Source organism: Perca flavescens, chromosome 2 (assembly GCF_004354835.1).
Source record: "Perca flavescens isolate YP-PL-M2 chromosome 2, PFLA_1.0, whole genome shotgun sequence".
NCBI lineage: Eukaryota > Metazoa > Chordata > Actinopteri > Perciformes > Percidae > Perca > Perca flavescens.
In genome coordinates, this window is record NC_041332.1 from 3,946,978 (window position 1) to 3,968,728 (window position 21,751).

General features: G+C 40.5%; 1 protein-coding gene across 1 annotated transcript; it reads right to left on the reverse strand.

Moving 5' to 3' along the window:
• Positions 1-13,246: 13,246 nt before the first annotated feature.
• Positions 13,247-21,386, reverse strand: LOC114572921 (uncharacterized). Its single transcript, XM_028604704.1, has 6 exons — positions 21,003-21,386; positions 20,301-20,326; positions 15,680-16,702; positions 15,302-15,457; positions 14,918-15,010; positions 13,247-13,438 (listed from the first exon to the last, which is right to left on the reverse strand). The coding sequence occupies exons 1-6, from the start codon at positions 21,016-21,018 to the stop codon at positions 13,247-13,249; spliced, it is 1,506 nt and encodes a 501-aa protein (XP_028460505.1). The 5' UTR covers positions 21,019-21,386.
• Between the last annotated feature and the right edge of the window lie 365 nt (positions 21,387-21,751).

Consider the following 21,751-nt stretch of genomic DNA (forward strand, 5'->3'; position numbering starts at 1 on the left):
ACTCTAAACATGACATTATAACATTATCGTCAGCAGAGGCGTGGGAAGACATTTTTGGCAGGGAGTGCTGGGGTGCTGGGAGTAGGGGGGGAGTCCACGGTAAATGTTAAGTCTAAACAAACTTCGTTACACAGGCTCTGTGTATATATGTATCTGCCAGTATTCTGCTCCTTCACAACCGCGTCTGAGAGCAGGGCACTGATCGGTGTACTTCAGTGTACTTCGGTGTACTTCAATTCAGCACAGCAATTTTGTTCGCAGCTTCTAGGTGGAAGGATGACTTCTCGTAAATTTTTCTGTGGCTATACGCCAATTCTGCTAGATTTGTGTTTCAGTTTTCTTTCAGTTTGACAAAACTTTCTGATTTTAGCAGGAAGCCTCAATGACGGCATTGGACCTTTTCAACACTTTGGAGGATTTAAAAGAAGAGGAATTTAAGAAATTCAAATGGTGTCTGCAGCAAGACATCCTGGACGGCTACCAAAGCATCAAAGTGTCCAAGTTGGAGAACGCAGAAAGGCAGGACACGGTGGATGTGATGGTGAAAACCTATAAACATCAAGGAGCTCTGAAGGTGAGCAAGAAGGTTTTAGAGGAGATCAACAGGAATGATCTGGTGCAGAGACTGCCAGACACCAGCTCAGGACCAGAAGGTCAGTCACCCTTTTTAATTTGTATTTTCAGGAAGAAAGAGTGGGTGGACATAAGAAACACAATACTTGTAAGGGAACAGATTGTTATTAGTGACCTGCTGATACAACTTGTGCACTCGGCAGCAACACATTCTCCAGCTGTAAACAACGCCATGAACGATGCATCATTTAAGATTGTAAACAGATAAAAAAAACTCTTTTATAGAGAAAAAAAAAACATTAATTTCAGTGTAGTCTCTATTTCTTGTAACATTACTGTAGTGGAATTTCAAGCTCATGCTCTGTAAATTGAGTTAGTGGTACCCAGGTCTCATTCAGGTCAGCGGCTAATATAACCTCATAACCTTTCCAGGTGGACAAGTACTTCAACTCTGTGTCTCTAACAGTAACAGCTGTATGATAAGACTGCCAAGGAAATGGAGGAAGTCAACACATAACACATTCTGCCTGTCTGTTTTAGGCGCCCGTAATATCTTTCAGGTCTTTATAAATTAAACCTAATGCCTCCAGCATGAGTTTAAATAAACCTTCAGCAAGACAGGAACTCCAGATGGTTGGGATGGCACCTACACTGTACTGTGTAATCCTAAATTCATTGAGAAGGCATTTAAGGTTATATTTCACCACTGGAAAGATAAATATGTATTAAATTGGGTCATTGATGTAGTAGAAATGTGACATTTTTTAGAAGTTGGTGCCTTCTAGATGAAGAAAAGTCAGAAAATGTGTTTTTGGCTCATGTGGATGAACGACAACAACTCCCAGAATGCACTTGCTTTGCTTCCCTACGAGTCCACTCCCAAGCCATGCCTACCGGTTACAGACATAGACAGTGAGGCAGTCAAGTCAACTCAAGTGTGTTTTATTGTCATTTCAAACATATACACGAAACAACATTTCACCACGGCTCAAGTGGTGTTACACATTCAAAATATATAAAAACGACATTATATAAAAACGACATACGAAACAGGCTACATTTAGTGCATACAACTTATAGGCTCCGTAAAGTTCAGGTAACGCATTGGTAGCATTTAGCGCAGTCGTGAATTTGCGTGGAATGTGGAATGGTTGGCATTTAACAATCACAAACTCTACCAGCGGTTAGCAGTAGTTGGATAAAAAAACAAAACATTTCTGCACCAGTCTATGTCTGTGTTAACACAGCCCATCTCCACGTGTCTTACCCAACAGAGAAGGCTAGCAGGCCTGGTAGCTGGATAGTGGAGTCCGGTACACTGTTGTTCAGTCATGTTTCCACAAAAACAAAATCACAGCAGTCTCTGAACTCGCGTTGGGAGTTTCGTTGAAGTTGGATGTAGTCCAGTCTGTTGTCTAATGAGCGGACACTTGCAAGCAGGATGGATGGGACAGGTGCCTGGCTAGCGTTAGCTTTCGTCCGAACTGCACACCGCTTTCGATGTCCCGTTGCCCAGCTAGCGGCATCGAGCAACAACACAGGCTGAGGGGCTGGTCTCCGTAGTAGGCGAAGCTCGCGTAGTGTGTTGAGTATTCCGTCTGTAATAAAGTTTCCTGCATTCTCCAATCAGTACCAATGTATCCTGGTTGTAAAACATGTGTGGTAGTTTGAATGCACATAATTGTTTTGAAAGTTTGCTGCTGAAAGGGGAGAGCCTGTTATTAGCTTAGCGTCAAGATGGCTGACACGCAACTCGCATCGGGTAGTGACAGTCGCACCCCTTATGGGCGGGTTGAAAACATGCAGAACTAGCTAGCTGTAGTCCACAGCCTCAGAGGCTTTTTCCAGACCCACAATACAGAGAAATCTAGTCTCAGGGGGACATGAGAGAGGGAAGCACAGACCATCGAAAATACTCCCGGGTTTCTACTGATTCATCATTTTGCGTCCTGCTCAGGAAATAACAAGAGTAACAGATTTGCAGGGAATATGCCCTGTTATTCATGCTCATGTGATTTTCTTTTTAACTATGCTGAAACTCCTCTCTGAGGTGGTCTTCTGTTCGCCGATTGCAATTAGTTCAAAATGCAGCTGCACACCTGCTGACAGGGAAAAAGCGCTTTGACCACATTACCCCAGTACTATCGTCTCTCCACTGGTTGCCTGTCACCCTCAGAATCCATTTTAAGATTTTATTATTTGTTTTTAAATCTTGAAATGGATTGGCACCTTCCTATTTAGCGGACATGTTGATTTCACATACCTCAGTCAGAGCACTTAGGTCAAATGACCAGCTTCTTTTGGACTGTCCCAGATCCAGACTGAAAACCAGAGGGGACAGAGCTTTTCAGTTGCAGGTCCTAAGCTCTGGAATGCTCTCCCCCTCAATATTAAAGCAGCTAGCTCTATTGAGTCATTTAACTCACTTTTAAAAACTCATCTCTTCGAAATGGCTTTCAGCACAAGCTGAGCTGTGACATGGTTAATATTGTTTCTAATCATGTTTTTCATGTGTTTTAATTATTATTATTATTTCGGGGATACTATGTTTTTAATGGGTTTTTACTTTTTCTACTTGGCTAATTAATATGCTTTTATGCTGTTACTGGTATTAGTATCTGTACAGCACTTTGGGGCAGGAGTTACTGCTTGTAAATGTGCTATATAAATAAACTTGACCTCGACCTTGAGGAGGCATTGGTATGGGGAATGCAGAGGAATGCTTTCATCAGTCTAGACTGAAAATGAATAACAATGAATGGAAAATGAACAACTATGGAATAACAGATCTTCATCCTAACGTTACTGGTGCTACATTCGTATTCAAGTAAGCTATCATTAAATTTAGTGACAATCTCAAGATTATTCTCATCATCGTTCTTTTTCTGTTTTCATGTTGTTTGACTCATCACACTGTAGTCCAAATAGCAGATTTTGGCAGATGTTTGTGACCTCATCATCAAGCTCTGGAGCAATGGCACCTACAGTTACATTCAAAATAATAGCATTGTGTTGAAACAAGTGAATAAAGCTCAAAATCCTTATAGCTTTTTAATTCCATAATATCAATGCATTGGGAACAATGCACATTCAAGTCTAAATCAAAACATGACCAACATTGATCAAGTTTGTGTTATACCTTTACAGAAAGTGAAGAAAAAGGAATATTAGGCTGTTCAAAAAAATAGCAGTATTTGCATTTTTCTTTACAAACTCAAACATTTACTGTATAAACTGAAAAATGTCTCAAGGGTTTGCTTTACTTTGAATCGCTGCACTAACAATTAGTTGCATAACCATTATTTTTGAGAACTGCTTCACATCTGTGTTGCATGGAGTCGAACAACTTCTGCCACCTGTAAACAGGTATTCCAGCCCAGGACAATTGCACTGGAATGTCCACAATTCCTCTGCATTACTGGGTTTTGCCTCAGAAACAGCATTTTTGATGTCACCTGTGGGATTGAGGTCTGGGGATTGGGCTGGCCACTCCATAACATCAATCTTGTTCATCTGGAACAAAGACTTTGCTCGCTTACTGGTGTGTTTTGGGTCATTGTCTTCTTGAAAGACCCATTTCCATGATCCCTGTTATGCGATAAATAGTCCAAACACCACAGTATGACAAATATCCCCATAACATGATTTTTGCGCCACCATGCTTCACGGTCTTCACAGTACTGTGGCTTGAATTCAGTGCATGGGGGTCGTCGGAAAAACTGTCTGCGGCCCATAGACCCAAAAAGAACAATTTTGCTCTTATCAGTCCACAGAATTCTCCTTTGACCAGTCAATGTGTCCTTTGGCAAATTTCAACCTATTCAGTACATGTCTTTTTTACAGCAATGGGACTTTGCAGGGGCTTCTAGCTGATAGCTTTGCTTCACATAGCCTTCTTCTGATCATAACAGTACTCACAGGTAACTTTAAGTATTCTTTGATTTTCCTGGAGCTGATCATTGGTTGAGCCTTTGCCATTTTGGCTATTCTTTGATCCATTCGAATGGTAGTTGACCGTGTTTTCCCACGTCGTTCAGACTTCGGATGCCATTTCAAGGCATTTGAAATCATTTTGGCTGAGCAACCTATAGTTTTTTGCACTTCTTTATATGTTTTCCCCTATCCAATCCACTTTTTAATCAAAGTCCGCTGTTCCTCAGAGCAATGACTGGAACGACCCATTTTGCTTTGTATTTCAGTGTGAAATGCACTATAACCAGCATGCACAACATTTGCTTTCTACCATCCTTAAAATGGGCCATAATTGATGCCTGCGTCTTCACAGAATCAATCACCTCCCTAAGTGAACACAACACTGCTATTATTTTGAACATGCCCCTTTCAATTACAGATTCAATTACACAGAATGAGCAGCAGGCATGTCATGACTGTTGAGTCTGTTGGTTGTCTATGACTCTACAACACTTACTAGTACATTCTTTGCCATGTAGAAATATCACTTCTACCAAAAAATTGTATTTATGAGGTTAGTGATGTTGGACTGCTATTATTTTGAACACAACTGTTAATAATGTTGCCCGAGCTCAATGGGAAAGTGTTGCCCAGCAACATTGCCCAAAACGTTGCAGTATATCAACATCTTTCCTCTCAGAAGGCTAAAGTAAATCTAGCATTACTAATCAGATAAACTTACCCTTGATGAGGTAAGTGGTTTTGGTCCTTCCATAGGAATATTTTCTGCAGAATCAGGTAACATGCTTGCCAAACTCGCAGTGAAGTCGTCACAAAACGCAAAATGATTTTCTTTCTGTGCTACCAACATTGCCATCTGGAGTTCAGCTTGCATCACGTTTTCTGCCTCTGTCTGTCCTTTCGTGTTGAAGGATGAAATCTCCTGTGTGCCCTTATGTGCCTCCTATGCTCGATGGTGCCACTGTGTTTTAATGTGCTGGGTAATATAATTTTTCCCGCTGTGCGCTACGTTAAAATCAATGCGACACACCTTAACAAAAAGCGTGGAGGTTGTCAATATGCGCCCAACACTGTTGAAATTTACAGTTATATTTTGATTTTTTTACGGGAACACAGCCTTCACCTGCCATTTTTATTGGCTCGCTTTCGGGTCTGAACTTTCCACGAAGCTTGTGCAGGGATCAACTGATCAACTGAGTTACAGGTTGCCAGGTTGAGGGTTACAGGTTGCCAGGTTCAGGGTTATAGGTTGCCAGGTTGAGGTGACAAACGGGTTGAACATTGTATATGGTGTGTGGATTGTGTGAATAGGATGCGTTTCATACAAGCTCTGGCAACTGGTCAACATTACACAAACATATTGGTCCGATTATTTATAAAGGAGATTGGGCCATACAAATAATGGGAGTTTCCTGGGAGAAATAAACCGGGAGGCGTCCAGGAGATAGGGCTAAAAAAAAAGGGAGAAACCTGGGAAAAACGGTAGTGTTGGCAGGTATGGTATAGTCTGATATTCGGATCCAGCCTTAGTTTTTACCAGTTAATATGTTTTCCATCGATTTTGACAAGAAATTAATTGTTGACGCTCAAAAAGTTTTGGGGAAGACCCCCAGACACCTAGGTTAAAATGTGCCCCCCAATGTTTTAACAAAACGTACAGCCTTGGTAACAGGTGAACTAGCTGTTACTAAGATGTTAGGGTTCCCCCACCTGCCAGGTCCCACTTAACCCCTGGTACAAACGGAATAAAAACTTTAAACCAATGGATTGCTCAGTGCGCCTATCCAAGTGTCCAAAGGATAATCTACACATTTATTACACTCACAAAACATTTTAACCATGAAAGTCTAAATTGTGTGGCCTTTGTCCCATTATAATGCTACTATTTCATCATATACACTTAGCCACACACACACACACACACACACACACACACACACACACACACACAGCTCCGTAACGCCCACAAATGCACACATTTCTTTTTAAACAAATAATAATTTTAATAACTTTTTAATTACATGTATTATTTTTCTCTCACACTGCGTGTAGTTAAGGCTGCTGCCAGCAATGTGCCATCTGAAGAAGTGTCCAAGCCAGGAGAAGTTCCTTCTGTCGTCAGCACTGGAACCAAACTGAAGGCCCGGAAGTCCTTCCTGGTGAGTCTGGTCTCCTGCCTTGGAACTCAGCAGATCGACCCTGTGGAGACCCTGGAAGGCAGGATGTCTGAGCTGAAGAGGGTCCAGCAGTATGCAGTGGATGTGACTCTTGATCCTGATACAGCACATCCTAAACTCATCCTGTCTGATGATGGGAAAGAAGTGAATGAGAGTGATGTGAGGAAGAATCTCCCAGACAAACCAGAGAGATTTTCTCTTTACTGTATTGTTTTAGGAAAACAGAGTTTTTCTTCAGGCAGATTTTATTTTGAGGTTAAAGTTAAAGGAAAGAGTAATTGGGATTTAGGAGTGGCCAGAGAGTCGATCGACAGGAAGGGAAGAATCACAACGAGCCCTCGGTATGGTAACTGGACTCTATTGTTGAGAAATAAAAATGAGTACATAGCTGCTGCTGACCCTCAAGTCCGTCTCTCTCTGAAGTATTCTCCTAAGAAGGTGGGGGTGTTTGTGGATTATGAGGAGGGTCTGGTCTCCTTTTATGATGTAGATGCTGCAGCTCTTATCTACTCCTTTACTGGCTGCTCCTTCACTGAGAAACTCTTCCCATACTTTTGCCCCTGTAATAATGATCGTGGTAAAAACTCTGCTCCTCTGATCATCTCTCCTGTCAGAGTAAACTAATCACTGATCTCATTTCAGGTATTCATTTATTTCTTATCAAGGGAACACATGTACACCATTGGTCAAAGGTTTTAGAACACCCCAATTTGTCCAGGTTTTTATTATAGAACAAATGAACAATTTAAGTTAAAAAAGAAATCAAGGAATCAATTTATAAACCAAAATGTATTCTAAATTTTTGACTAATCAAAGTAGCCCCCTTTGGCAGATATAACAGCTCAACACACTTGTGGCATTCTTTCTACAATGGAAATCAAATATTCTTCAGAAAGTTCTTCCCAACTCTGTTGCAGAAGTTCCCATAAATGTGTGGCACTTGTAGGTTGCTTTGCTTTCACTTTGCTGTCCAGTTCATCCCAAACCAGCTCAATGGGGTTTAAGTCAGGTTGACTGTGCTAGCCACTCCATGTTTTTAAGCTTTTTTGCTATGGTAGTTCTGGCATAGCTTGGACTTATGTTTTGGGTCATTATCTTGCTGTAGGATGAACCCCTGACCAACTAGGCGCATACCAGAGGGTACTGCATGGCGCTGCAAAATGCTGTGGTAGTGTGACAGTTGATGTCACACACTGAGGAACCATCCTTTCGCCTACTCGTCGGCACACAAAAATCCTGCATGATGAACCAAAGATTTAAAATTTTGATTCATCAGTCCATAACACCTTCTTCCAGTCTTCAGTAGTCCATTGGCAGTGTTTCTTGGCCCAGGCAAGCCTCTTTTTCTTATTCTGATGTCTTAGCAATGGCTTTCTTTCTGCAACTCGACCTATCAAACCTGCAGCTTGAAGTCTTCTCTTTACAGTTGAAACTTAGACTTGCTTATTATGATTACTATTAAGTTGTGCTTGAAGCTGTTGTCCTGTGAGCTGCCTATCACGCAAGCTGTTGACTCTCAGAAACTTGTCTTCTGATTCTGTTGTGGCTTTGGGTCTGCCAGACCTCTTCTTGTCAGAGTTTCCCCCAGTTTCTAAGTGCCTTTTGATGGTGAAGAATACTGTACTCACTGACACCTTGACTTTCTTCGCAATTTCTCTGTAGGAAAGACCACCAACATTCTTAAGTGTTATGAAGGTCTGTCTCTCTTCCATTGTTAATTGCCTTTTTCCTGCCATTTTTATGGCAACACACTACTTTCTGCAGTACAATACTGTTCATTTAATGCTCACAAGGGTATGGTACCAGTGTGTTCCAACAATACTTTTATACAAACAGAGGGGTTTGTAAGTAATCCAGACAAGTTGGAACACCTGTGGGAATTGGTAGCACCAACTTTCAAAGCTTGATAAACCTCCTTTGCTGCAGAACAGCTTTATTTTGTTTACCCATTTCTTGTTCCCTGAAAAAGGCCTTTTTCTAAAATTCTCAGTTTTGGGTAACCTTGCTTTTTTTTAACCTCAGGCAGTTCACCACTTACCTTTTTACCATCTCAAGCTATTAATTGGACTTGAACTGCTAAAATGTCAATAACAAACAAAAAAATTGGGGTGTTCTAAAACCTTTGTGCAGTAGTGTACATATACATATATTTTACATCGTATTTCCTACAGAATATGTTTCCTGTGGTGACTGATTTACACTTTATTCCATGTATTATCATATGGTTAAAGTTAAAGCAGCAATTCTTTGCAAATTTTTCCAAATTCCAAAAAGTTCCAATATGTAATACTGACAGCTAGTGTTTAAAAAAGTTACTGCAGTACAAATTAAAAATACTGGAGAGAGTTGTCTCCCCCGACCCTCCTGCCCAGATTCAAAGTTCACGGAGGTTGCCAGGCTGAGACCGCAGCTTCCACAACAATGTTGCTAGACAATTGTCTCACATAGTCAGACATTACCTCACAGTCATAAAAGCCCGTGCTCACGCGGAGCTCTGTACCCAACTGACAGACACACTTTTTTGGCTTAGAATTACAATAGAAACCGCTGAAAACACCACAACCTCATTGTCCTCTCCACACGCCACACAGGCACACTTTCTTGGCTTAGAATTACAATAGGACCCGCTAAAATTACCACTACCTTGCCGACTGAACACACTTAATTGGCTTAGAATTACGGCAACAATCGCTAAACACACTGCAAACTCACAGTCCTCTCTTCCCGATTTACAGCCCCCCTCTCGTGGTTTAAAATAACTCACTGTTGTCGGCTCCGGTAACGTTAGCAGTTAGCAGGGTTAGCATGGCAGCGTTAGCCAGGACTAGCCAAGACCAGTTGGGATCACTTTACTGGCTGTGTCTCAATTGTTTTTGCGAGTAACCAACTCGGGTACTCTGGCTATATAATTCAATGTGAGTACACAAATGTTGAAATGACATAAAATGCCCGTCCCTAGTGTCTGTGATAAATTAGCCTGTAGCTAATGCTTACCTGTTTAGGAAGAAATTATCCAACTCTGCGTCCTTTTGGGCTCAAAGCTGTCTCCATATTTCAAATACATCTCCAATATTTACCCGGGGTTTGTTACGTCTCTGGTCACGCAACTGTTAGAAACATGCTGTTTTTTGAGGTCGGGTAGAATCTATCTCCATTGATCCTGTTCATTTGTTTTACCCCTGCCCCGACACACAACACACACACACACACACACAGACACATATTCTTTACAGTTTTTTTCAATTGCTTAAGCACAATTTTGAAAACAGGGACAGTCTTTTTCAAAACACTACACACAATTAGCACAACCACACACCCAATTAGCACAACACCTCAGACTCTTTGCAAAATGAAACTTTCTTGCAAAAACTATACATTCATTTATAAAAAAAACATATTTTGTTACCATATGAAACATACACGTTTCATTTGACTTAATTATGTTTGAACCAGATACACACTGCTGTTGCTAACCTAAAACACTTACATCAATTCTACTTCTCAGTGATTAGATTACTGTAAATGAAGTACACAGAGAAAGTGCAAATTTACAATAATTTCACCAAACACTACACAAGACCAATGCTGCAGACTGAGGAAAATATTATATATTTTTCTCAACATGGAGAATCAACAACAAAACATGTCCCAGTTTTCATGCTACTACAGTAGTGTGACTAACACTGTTAGCTCAGCAAACAACAGACAAACATAATATACTGTATCCAGTACAGGTAACAATCACAAAAAAAAAAAAAAAAAAATGATCTGAAAAAGTACAGAAAATACTAGACATAATCTCTTCGCCTATCTGGATCAGGCCAGAGAATTTCATCAACATCCCAGGCAATATCCTCATTGGCAAGACAACCTTCTTGAATGTTGAATCCATCCTTGCACAGCTGCGGTGACGACTTGGTCACAGGAGTCCTCAATGGCCTCAATGAGGGGTATCTGAGACTGGGGCCGGAGATCGTAAACCCTTGCTTGAATATGGGCCCCCTTCCTCCTTGTCGTTTTCGACTCTCAATCCTCAAATGTCACAGAGAGGGTTATCAAAAGTGCTGATATGGTGCATACAATGAACAGCTGATTACTGTAACTGTAGACAGATTTTCTTTTACCTGTTTCCTTGTCGAAATGTCCTTATGAGAGATGCCGCTGTATATCTAAGATTTGGCTGACTCTTAGTCCAGCTTCCCTCAGCGTCAGTCCGTGGTTCACATCATGGTCCACTAGTGTTGCACGACTTTCACTGGATAAATTTGGTCCTCTTCTTCTTTGAGCATATTCTCTGGTTTCAGGTCTTCCTCTCCCTCTCCCTCTTCCTCTACCTCCACTCGGCCTCTACCTCTGGTTGGGCCTCTTCCTCTACCTCCTTCTCCTCCTCTGTGGATTCCCCCTCTCACTCTCAGTCTTCTTCTTCTGACTCCTTCCATTTTGGTTGAAGGCAGGTGAACTTACCTGCTGCATTTTATATAGTGCTTAAACCTGATTGGTGTGTCTACAATTAAGCAATCATGTGTTTGCATACCTGGTGGCTGTGTTTAACCAATTGGTTCATGGGTGTGTTCATTTGAAAGCCTTTGATATGAAATTGCAAGGAAATGACATCATGATAAATTTCTGTGTCAAATGCATACAAGTGTGTTTAGTGTTTTGCAAATCACTGTGTGTAATGTTTTGCAAAAAGTGTGAAGCTGGCAATGTGCTTACAGTTGTGCAAATCTAGGCCAGTGTTTTGCTCATTGAGTGTAAGGTTTTGCTAATTGTTGTAAAGTTTTAATTTTAGTGTGTAAGCCTATGAAAGACAAAAGAGCTTTAGATTTAGAACAACAGTGTGTACATGGTATATGCAAAATTTACTATTATGAAAAAAGTGTTCATTTTGAGATGTATTTATGGTATTTTGAATGCAGTGTTTCATTTTGAATTTGTGAAGCATTTTGCATTTTGTGTTGGCAGTTTTAGGAATTGTGTGTAGAGTTTTGAAAAAAGGAGACATAGTTTTGAAAACATGTGTAAGCAGTTGGAAAAAACTGTAACATGTTTCCTTAATATCTGATGAGGCATTGGTGTCATTTTTGGATTTATTACAGTACATATATTACATATTGGACCTTTAAACTTCAGCTTGACATATTTGGTGTCTTTAGAAACTGATTTCTTCTGGAAGTTATAGTAAATGTCTGTGCGTTAAACAGAGGTTTTAATAGATGTCATCCACATAATGTTTGTCATGATGCATCAAACTAATGTGTTGATTATGTAATTGGATACACATTTATTTGTATTTGATTTGCAGCCACAGAAAACATAATATTGCTGAATATTTCATTGCATCATGAAGCTAAATTTAAGAGTAAGGCTATTACATCCCATAGTGTCTACAGAACACAGTATGTGTCATTGTTATACAGAGTATAAAAAGTTAGTGGATGTTTCTATCTTGTGTGAAAAGTGTTTTGGATAATTACTGGTCACTTTGGCCATTTTTTGTTTCACGAATTCTGTAAAATGGTTTATGAGTCAAATAAATCTGTAAATATGTGGTTGTAAAATAAAAACTGTAAAATAAAGCAGTTGTTGAAAACAATGCCTGAGTAAACAGTGACTTGAGCACCAAACACTGAACAGAAAAGCTGTTTTTCAGTCATGGGTGAGCTTAGTTAATTTTTTGGGTACTTTCAGTATTATTTCCAGGTATAAGAAAAGAATAAATCTGAGATTTTTTAATTTTTTTTAATTTTGAGAATAAAGTCGAAATGTTGAAAGAAAAATTTAATGTTGAAAAAACAAGTCTACATATCATTTTGAGAACAGGGTCCAAATATCAAGAATAACATTGAAATATGGAGAATAAAGTATAAATGTCGAGGATGACGTTGAAAATTCTCAACATTTTGACTTTATTTTCAAAAAGCTAAGACCAATCTGAAGATCTTCCTCCTCTGATGTTGTTCCCTTATGTCTGGTACTATGGGGCAAGTTGTCTTAACATTTAATAGCTAGACTGGATATTTATTGCAGATTGTATTTAAATGCTTCCGATCCAGGATCAACATTCTAGAATACTGCAATAGGATTCTTGCTAGGAAGAACTCCAGTTTCAGATATCTACAATCCAGTTGTTACGAGTCATCATTTTAATTTCAGATATCATAAATGTCATTTTGAATAAAGTACACTTTGACTACACATGTAATTATGGATAACCACAGTTGGCAATATGACAATATGCAAATTCAGATATCTAAAAATATTTTGTGGATATCTGTTTTTAATTTCGGATTTCTGAAATTAAAATGATGACTAGTAACAACTGGATTATAGATATCTGAAATTGGCCTGGTCTAACCCGGACACTGTCCAACTTCCGACTTACTATCAAAATGGTTTTGTCACCTCTCAAATTAATACCCATCTCTCTTCCAATAACCTGTTTGAACCATTTTAATTCTGAGCTGATTCTGAGCCTCCTCCTGCAATCGTCTCGGAGAAATCCTTGGTCCGGCTCGGGGCTAAGCCAAAAGCCCTGGTCAGCTCAACTCTCTCTCTTGCCATCAAAAAATCAATCCTAGAAGAAGGGCACAAGCTGAGGCAACCGAAGTCAGTTCATGCAACACTTCCACGCCCTCAATGACGATGCCAATATCTTCAGGTGGCTCCTGCAGCCCTTCCCCCTCCTTCCGAATCACAAACACTGCCATGGTGAGCTGCTCCAGGTCTCTCTGAGCATCATCTGCTCCAGAGTCCTACAGAGGGGTACAGGACACAAACATAAATCATCATTGGCCTCACTTCTTACTGCGATGAACTTATTGTGTGTTGTACCAATGTGTGTTATGTGCTGGGCTATTTCTTTGCGTGTTCTCACACACCACAAACAGCAGATGTCATCAATCTGACCATCTAACTATAAGCAAGAAAAATAAGATTTCCCAAAATGTCAAACTATTCCTTTGAACTTGTAAAATCAACTAAACCAGGCAAACCCTTCTTACTAAAAAAAATATTTGATCCAATATGTTGTGTATGGTTGCTGGGAATTACATTATGTCCAATATGACCACGATAATAAATACAACATGTCAGCAATCCAACCATGGTTCAGGTGTTGACATGGTTGTTCTGGAAAAAATCTTTTACAGTACACTAAATCTAGGAGAAGACAAGAGATGGAGAGGGGGGAGGAGAAGAGAGAAGGAAAAGAGGACAAGGAGAGAGGAGAAGAAGAGGGGAGGTGGAAGAGAACAGGAGACAATGAGAAGAGAGAAAGCAAAGAGAGGAGAAGAAGAGGAGACAAGGAGGAGAGGGGAGGAGAAATATGTAGGGCTGCAACAACGAATCAATAAAATTCGATTACTAAAAAAGTTGGCAACGAATTTCATTATCGATTCGTTGTGTCACGCAACTATTACGCCACTCAGTCGCGGAGATAAAAAAAAAATTTAGTTGAGCACGGAGCAGCGCAGAGCGGAGCGGAGCAGCGCAGAGCGGCGCGGAGCGAAAGAAAAGAAAAAAGAGCAGAACGGGGGTAGAGGAAATACGGAGAGAGACCGGAGAGACCCGTAACGTTGTTCTGAAACACTCGGCGGAGGAGAGAAATCAGTACGACCCGAGTCATCCGAGGTGTGGGAGCATTTCACACTAAATGAATCAGAAACGTGTTAATTGCAAAATAAACAAAAGCGACACGGCATGGCACGGGCGCACCGCGGTGATGAGTCAGCACCTAAAACGTAAACATGTTGGAGTCCTTGATGAGGAGGAGGAGAGTTCAACAGCAGGGTATTTATTTTTCAATCTGTTGTCATGTATATATTATGTGCTTTGTCCCATATCAGTTATTGTTGACAAATATATTAGTGTGTGGTGTATAAATGAACTTAACTTGCACTTACTACAATGATGGTAATAATTTAATGAATAAGTGTGTGTGTTTGTGTGTGTGTGTCTGTGTGTGTGTCTTGTCTGTATCTGCTATTTGGGTTACTTACTTTTACACAACTATTAACTAAAACAACAAGTATGTATGTATTGAGTTGATGTAAATTAATGCTTTGTTTTTTTATCCGATTCATCGATTAATCGAAAAAATAATCGACAGATTAATCGATTATTAAAATAATCGTTAGTTGCAGCCCTAGAAATATGGCCATGATAATAAAATACATGTCCGCAACCCAACCATTTGTGTCCCTTTGACAAGATGTGCTGACATACAAACTTACAAGATATTCCTTGATCAGGTCATGTGCATCTTCTCCCAGGAAGACAGCGAGGGCTTTCAGCACACATTCCCTCCGAAGATTAATGTCCACAGTCTAGAACAACAAACGTATTTTCATTTTATTGTTCTAATTTTCATAAGACAGACATCCTTACTCTTATCTTACACTTACTTTATTTAAAAACAGTCATTTACAAGCCCAGATATTCACTATAGAAAGAAAAAGGGATGCGCTCAGTGGTGTAGTTTGAGTCGCTAAAAATATTTATCCATCTGAAAGCTATGATCAGCATTGCCCTGCCCATATTAATGTATTTATGAAGGATACAGATATATTGTGACAGCCCTCAGTTATGAAGGGTCTTGTTTGATGGTACAGATTTACCTGGTCCAATGTGTCCATGATGTTCGCAGTCTTTTGGCGTGTTGCTCCTCCTTTGGCACGGATGACTTTGATCAGCTGACTTGAGTGCATGTCTAACTGGGCCATGAACTTGTCTTCAAGAGGAACAGCCATGAGCCTCTGGAATTCTGTATTAACCTAAAAAAAAAATCCTGTATAAACACGCAAGTAACCCTTGAAGCATACCTGCCAAAATATCAATACCCCAAAAAGTATAACATGTGGAAATTAAAAATGTAAATGCCTTTAAGTTCAGTGTTATACAATCTCAACCACATCAAGTTATGACCAATTCATGAAAGCTCACTGAAATAAATCCTGAAGCATAAAAGACTTTGATCACTTCAGTTCCATACTTGCCTCCTTCTGTGCGAAGAGTGCAGGCCATCTGTCCTTGAAATCCTGAATGCTTGGTTCTTGGTTTACCACCTCATGTCGTCTGTAGGCAAACGTGTTAGCCATTTTGTCTGCGATGACCCTTTCGTTGTTCCTTATCCCGATCTCTGTCAGAAGTTCTAGTCTCACTTTTTCCAGGCTGTCCAAAGTCTCACCAATAGGAAAGGATGGATAAAAGTTGGCTTCAGACCGTTTTGGCTTCTTCACTTTTTTAGCAGGCAAAGCATCTGCAGTAGCTTTAGATTTCAGGGAGTTTACACACAGCTCTGGACACCCCTGTAATTTGAGCTGAGTCCTGTAGTTTCCCATTTTGTACTTCAGTCGCTGTTTCCAACCGTAGCTGCCATTGAATGATCCAGGTTCTTTTAAACACGGGTGCTTTTTGATTAGGGCCTCTGCAGCTGCGCAGAAATGTGCTTCCTCTGGGTAGGCCTTGTAACGGTAAATTTCTTCTGCTACTCTTTTCAGGATATCAGACAGCATTCGGGAGCTGACAGTCAACATTTTCTGGCTCACACGGTACTCAGTATTCCCCTTCTCTAGCTGTAACTCTGTGTCATAGGAAAATTGGGGAATTGCAAAATCCGCTGGCCACTGTTGTGTTCGCGATGACACAGACTCAGGGGATGAGAGGATAATTGTGTCATTTGATGCCAACGAAGCACTGTCATCAGACTCAAATGAAAGAGAAAGAGATGAAGTGGACTGAGTGTCACTGATCAAAGGTGGATTTGTTTGCTGGTGGATCACCTTGATTGTCCCCAAATCCTGAAGTTCAGTGGTAGAACTCAGATTGAAGAAGTCGTTGCCAAAATCTCGGTCCATGTATTGCAGTCTGAGGTTACCCTTTAACCCAAAGGTAGTCTTTATCGTGCTGAGAAGGTCATCTAGTGACTCTGGGATGCCATTTGGAAGAGTCAGTTTTTCAATGTTGTTCTCCCCTAAAATCATCTTCAGTCTTGCAGGTGTTGAACCAGCCATGGTGGTCTGAAAAGAGAGCACAAGTTAGTAAGGATCAACATGTGAAGCAAATCCCCTCTGGGGTACCACTGACTTATTTCCGATTAGGAGAATTTACTGTCAAACTAGAGGAGAAGAGAGAAGGCAAAGAGGAAGAAAGGGGAGGAGAAGAAGAATGAGACAAGGAGAATAGAGAAGGCAAAAAGAGGAGATGGGAGGAGAAGGAGGTGAGGTGGAGAAGAGGGGGGGGGGACAACAAGGAGGAGAAGAGACGAGAAGAGAGAAGGCAAAGAGGGGAGAAGAAGAGGAGAAGAAAGAAGGAAAAGAGAATGAGAGGGGAGGAGGAGAAGAGGAGACGAGAGAGAGGGGAGGAGAAGAAGAGAGGTGGAGGAGAAGAGAGGAGACAATGAGGAGGAGCAGAGAGAAGGCAAAGAGAAAGAGCAGAGGATAAGCATTCACTGACTGGAATCCAGAAACTTACATTAACAAAAAAAAAAAAATGATATATGCCTAAATAACATAATGCCTACCCCAGAGCTGCAACTATTTGGTATTAACCGATTAGCTGCCAATGACATCACACCAATTTGGCTTATAGTATAAAATAAATGTTTTGAGAACACAATAGTATTGTATGAGTCTGGCTTTTGTTTTCCCACTTAAAATAACTTATCACATTCAGAGGCCTCACCCTTTAAACATGGACATATCTTTTCAAAGTGACAAGACGCAGCCCTCTAATTTTGTAGTCTGCCAGTGGGTAGGTATCATGTAGTTCTTGTGGCTCAACAAGTTCCACTTCCTTGCTTGGGGATGTTTTGAGATCATAAGCTCTGTAGTGATCCATATACCATCCACTAAGCTTTTTCACAATGAAGATTAGTTTGTCCTGCAGTATCACCATTTGGATGATTTCGCCAAACTCTGGCAGTCCTCCCAGTGAGCCATGGATCAAGATCATCCCACACTTGTAGTGTAGTCCATTATATGCTACACTTTTAGCCAAGCACACATTGTCCATATCTGGAGACTTCTGTCTCAGTGCATCTGAGATGTCCTTGTTAAGAACATCAATGTGAACAGTGGAAACATGGGTTACTTCCAGTGGGGGTTTGGTAAAGCTACTTGCATGCAAATGATGCGCAATCTGATACTGATGTCTTTGTGAAAGGGAAAGAAGAACATTTTTGAAGCATCTGATATTCCTCGCAACTCTTTTAAAAAAGCTATGCTTTGCTTCAAAACGCATAGTCCATAGGGCAACTAGTGGCCCAAACTTACGGATCAAGTATGGATAATGTTCCAAGAAATGGTGCTTTGGTTTAAGATCACAGTCTGGGAAAACCTCTTGAAACCTAATTCTGTGCTCAGAGATTTTAAAACCAAGATATGCAATGGAGTCCTCTGTATGAACAGGACAGACAACAAGATCAACAATGTCCTTCAGGTCTGTTAAGATCTGCCAAGCAGGCTCCTCACATGGAACACTTTGCCCAATGAACAAAGGCAAAAATCTGATTAGACTCCAGTTCTCATGTGCATTTCCCCAACAGTTTTTTGGATGCAAAACTGAGAGCCACAGGATGAGGTCGATTTGTTTTGTCAGCCCACTTAAAGTTGAAAGATGATATGGCTTCATTCAATGTACATAATGTGAAATACTTTTTTTGATTAACAAACTGAGGCAAAGTGCAAGTTCAAAAGGAACAATTCCTTCAAAAGATCATGTACAATGTCTGGTGGAAACCCAGTGGTAACATCAAAATATGAGAGGTGCTCTGACAAAATACACTTTGATTTCACACCATAATAACTGGGCAATTTGTTTTCCTCAAGGATTCGTAAATGATCTGCATGAATGTCTTTTGTTCTTAAAGTAAAGACTTTACTTCTGACTTCTTCAGTCTGGAACTCTGATCTTGTTGCTGTGCAAAATCTACATATGTATGTCCCTGAGAAATTTTCAACAAATCCAGCAATACTGTGTGCACCAAGGTTGTCAGCGACCACACACTGCACTGTGCCTTTTACTGTTCTGCCCAACTTTGTCAGAAATATCCCACTGTTCCAAAATTACAAGATCATTAATTAAAGGTTTTAACACTTTGTGATACCCATAGCACTTCAGATCATTACTTTTGATTAAAGCAGCCAAATAGATGGAGGATAAAGCAGAATTACAGCCTGGTGGCAAATTACCCAGAATCCAGTACAAACCACAAATTTTATGCTTCCTCCTGGATGTACCAAGGGGATTACATATTTCAAATTCATCAATGTATAATATCAATGAAATGCTTTCCTGCTTAGACAACAGTCCATTTTCATTGAAGAATGCACCATCAAAGATAGTTTTGTATAAGTCCACGCAAGTTTTCTGAGGCTGATTATCTACAGTATTCAAATTAACAGCCTGATCCAAGATTGTCTGGCAGTCAAGAATATGCTGCAAAGACTTTAAAATTGAAATATATTGGAATGACTTATGATTCTTTTGGTCAAGTATATATTCCACTGGTTCCACTACATTAAAGTGGCTCTTATAGTAAGCTTTTCGCCTCCAAGCGCTGGAAAGTGGACCTTTATCTCCAATTGCTTTTTTTACAGGGTTTGCCTCACAGAGTACACTGGCTAGCTTTTCAACAACTGACTGGTCAAATTGGCATCCATTGTCTTGTAATACTTGTCGAATAGTCTTTTGGGTAATCGGCAGAGAAAGAGAACCAATCAAATAGTTTAACTCCTGCAAAAGCTCATCTACAGCTGCATGAGACACAAGGAAGATGTGTTCCAACTTAAGGACCACTGAAGCAATTTTAAGTTCAATATCCTTCTCCAAGTTATCATAATCCCCATTGTCAAAAGCAGAATTTAAATTTACATTACTCTCTATAATTTCCCCATCTGAAATATCACTGGCAACACTGGCACAAGATTCTTCAACAGAACTTATCCCAGGCTTGAAGGTGTTCACTGTACCAGAGTGTTTTCTGTATTTATGACTTTTGAAGTTCTCATAGACATTGGTTTTATATTCACAGTTTTGGAACACACATGTTACAGTCTCCTTATTTTTAAGATGCTGATAGATATGTTGAAAATATTCCCTTTCTGTGGAGAGTTGATTATGGCCACAAATAGAGCATGTGAATGTGGACACAGCTTTGGTGACTGCTTGTTGGGCAGGGTGATTTCTTGATAGATGACTCAGTAGAGCATTCCAAGTCTTGAACCTACATGCACAATTTAAATAAGTGCATGGATATGAGTGGCCCCTGTCCGTAATGCCTATGAATCAGTTTGTAGTGCTTGAGCAGTTCAGATCTTTTTGTTAATGCCGTCCCACAGTCCTTGCATCTCCACATGAAGCACAACACTGGAGAAACACAGAGATGCGCTTTACTGAGCGTATATATAAATAATTTTGGAAAAACGCAGAGTAGGGTTGGGCAATATTACAATATATCAGACTAGATGTCATCTCAGCTTTTGGATATCATGATTAAGATTGTGATGTGATGTTTTGCCACATCACCCAACGCAAAGCGAATCACTTAAACACAAAATCCATTCATCAAATGTAATCAGCCCTCTTTAATTAGATTTTAAGAGATTTACAACTTACCTTTGGTAGTCCAAATGAGTTGTATCCTGGCTTGAAGTAACCACCGCCAGTCATGAAAAAAAAAAAAAAAAAACTAGGAATTAATTAATATTAAAGAAAAGGACATTTTCATTCCAGTGTTTATTTTTATTTGTGTACGAGTTTAATCTGCGAGCAGCAGCGCGTCAATTTACACAGAGCACCTTGAGCGGGTGAAAGCCAGGCACAGAAACCGCTAAGAGAATCCGTGGATTTTCAAAATAAAATACCCCGAGCAAACTGCTGGTCGTTGTTTAGAAGAACATACTAACGTGAAAATGGCCAAATCTGAGCAAGTAAACGTAAAAGTTTGGCGGGCTAAACCCTTGCTTCTGAAACGCTCCCAGTAGAGTCTTAAGTTGCATACAGGACGGACTAAATGGCGGGCGCGTCACGCCGAGGCGTGTGCAGTGGGGTTTTGCACCTGTAACGGATTTAGGACAGAGAAGACAGCAGACAACTCTTCACACAGTAAACATTTAACACCACTGCCTCGATAATATCTAGCGTAAATACGAAGGCAGCCCTGCCACCGAGGCACCGCACACCATCTACTCCCTCTCCCACAGCCGATGCGTGCGTGTATCTCCTTTCCCTCTTAACTTCAAGTACATTGAAAACGACGCATGTGGTAGCAAATTCACGATTCCCGGAGCTCCACAGTTTAAGCATAATTAACATTACCTTCCACATCACTCATGGCCGTGACCGCATGAAGTGAGCGCGCCGACAGGCATGTGAACCAATACTCGTGTATAAATGCGCGCGCCCAAGGGAAGTCTGAAGAGAACCGCGACCCAGCTTGTTGGGATAATGGGCTAATGCTAATAAATAACTAACACTAAGCCAACACCAATACACTGCATGGATACACAACTGTAAACTAACGTTACGGTATTAATCCAACAGAGTCCCGCCCGCAAACTACTGGTGAAGCCCCATGCAGCAGAGTAGGATAGCTAGCTAGTTGCTAGCCCCACTAGCTGTCCCGGATGCTAGCGGCGGATGCTACCCGACTCTACTTTTCACAACACAGTTGGACAATTTTCTATCTTAAATATGAAATTATTGGTTTTACCTCTGACTTACCTTCAAAAACGATGGAGACAGTGGTAATTCAGTATCTAGCTATCTTCTTCCCAGTTGTCTGAGCCGAGAAAATGGCGGTTCAAGTGCAGGTAGAAAGTTCTGGAGAAGGCGGAGACGTCATGACGTCAGGCGCACAGCGTCCGAAAAAATCTAATTGATGCAGGTTCACTCAAATGACAATAGCAAGTTACATGTGTGCTGAGGGAACAATATGTAATTCCAAGTTGAAATACTCCACAAATGTAGATTGCCTCCACTAAAGCAAAAATCTGAATGAAACTCACTCAGAACTTTACACTACTTCAACTACTGCTGAGATACACTTTTTAGAGTGTAGGGTCTTA

Excerpts from the sequence above, each read along its gene's own strand:
- LOC114572921 (XM_028604704.1), bottom strand. Across the intron at positions 16,703-20,300 it reads ACTCATTTGGACTACCAAAG|ACCACCATGGCTGGTTCAAC; the intron begins GTAAGTTGTAAA and ends CTCTCTTTTCAG. Across the intron at positions 15,458-15,679 it reads CACTCTTCGCACAGAAGGAG|GTTAATACAGAATTCCAGAG; the intron begins GCAAGTATGGAA and ends TTTTTTTTTTAG.